This window comes from Budorcas taxicolor, chromosome 1, assembly GCF_023091745.1.
Source record: "Budorcas taxicolor isolate Tak-1 chromosome 1, Takin1.1, whole genome shotgun sequence".
NCBI lineage: Eukaryota > Metazoa > Chordata > Mammalia > Artiodactyla > Bovidae > Budorcas > Budorcas taxicolor.
In genome coordinates this window covers 140156263-140157672 of record NC_068910.1, presented here as the reverse complement: position 1 = coordinate 140157672, position 1410 = coordinate 140156263, and the positions used below count along the sequence as shown (strand labels likewise).

At 36.5% G+C, this 1410-nt stretch overlaps 1 protein-coding gene across 1 annotated transcript; it reads right to left on the bottom strand.

Annotated features, from left to right (window-relative positions):
* Positions 1 to 201: 201 nt before the first annotated feature.
* Positions 202 to 516, bottom strand: LOC128054894 (probable protein BRICK1). Its single transcript, XM_052647419.1, has one exon. The coding sequence runs from the start codon at positions 514 to 516 to the stop codon at positions 289 to 291; it is 228 nt and encodes a 75-aa protein (XP_052503379.1). The 3' UTR covers positions 202 to 288.
* Between the last annotated feature and the right edge of the window lie 894 nt (positions 517 to 1410).

Sequence of the window (1410 nt, the reverse complement as noted above, 5' to 3'; positions counted from 1 at the left end):
GGCTTTTGGCTCTCAGTGCCTCAAATGTGTTGACACGTAGTGAACATTACTGAAGAGGTAAAATGCCTAACAATGTTTCCAAGAGGTCCCCGGACTCCTTCCCACATGCCACATCACACTTCTGGGTGTGCATGGCAGAGCCCAAAGGCCACACTTTTGAAAAAAGGAAAAACAATAAGCCCTGTTGTTCTTTAAGGAGAGAGGAAGGAGTTGAAGGCTGCTGGGGCCTTTCCCACGAGAGGCTGCCTGCTGTAAGAGTAAGCTTCCCAGCAGCAGCCTGGCACAGTCCTAGGTGAGGGTTTCACCTTTTGTCACCCTGGTTTGTATGTACTCTATTCTCCGTTCAAGAGCTGTCAGTTTCTCGTTTATTGTTGCGAGTCTTGAGCGACAAGACATATCGAATGAGTTGAGAAAGTTTGCGATTTTCTTGATGCTGCTGGTGATGACCTCAATGTACTCCCGGTTCGCCCAGTCCTCGTGAATCTCCCACTGCACCGGATCCTCTTGTCCCGCCATGGCTGCTGCCTGAGGAAGAGCGACTCAATTAGAAAGTTTCTAATTAAACTATTCTAGAAACTAAAAAGTAGTCTCTAAAAACTATTTAGTTTTAATTAGAAAGTGCACCTACTAAATTCCCTTTTACTATTTTCTAGGTATTTATGGAGCTAAATCTGATCATTTTTATTGTTTCCTTTGGTATAATTATTTTTATTTTAGTACTGTTTTATTGACTTTATTAATGCTAGAATGGTTATTTTTAAATTGTCTGTTTCTTTACCATAAAGTGAAGCTTTATATCTTTTCTGTTTTCCTCTTTAAATCTTACATATCGATCTATTACTTGTTTGTGTCTCCATGACTATTATTTTTCTTTTTGTTTTAACTTTATTATGTCATATTGTCTTAAATCACATGGGCAAATTATGGATTTTTTTAAATAGAAAAAAATTTTTAATGACTTCATAAAGAGATATAATTAATGTCATACATTTTCTTTTTTTTATTTAAATTTTCTTTTTTTTATTTTACAATACTGTATTGGTTTTGCCATACATTGACATGAATCCATCACAGTTGTACATGAGTTCCCAACCCTGAACCCCTCTCCCACCACCCTCCCCATATCATCTCTCTGGGTCATCCCAGTGCACCAGCCCCAATGATTATATATATATGCCTATATATGTATAATGCTGTTTGAAACCAGAAAAACAAGTTGTGGTACCCATTATCAAAGATGAAGAAGAAGATTTGTTTTGCTAGTCAATTTTCTTCACTGAAAATCTAAGATTTTAACATCTAGAGTTAATGTGTGTATATATACATATATAGTCAATTTAAAATTGTATACTGTCATTTTTCCATCTATTGTGATCACCAGAGATCAAATGGCCAACATTCACTAGATCA

Excerpts from the sequence above, each read along its gene's own strand:
- LOC128054894 (XM_052647419.1), bottom strand. The coding sequence starts at position 516 with ATGGCGGGACAAGAGGATCCGGTGCAGTGGGAGATTCACGAGGACTGG.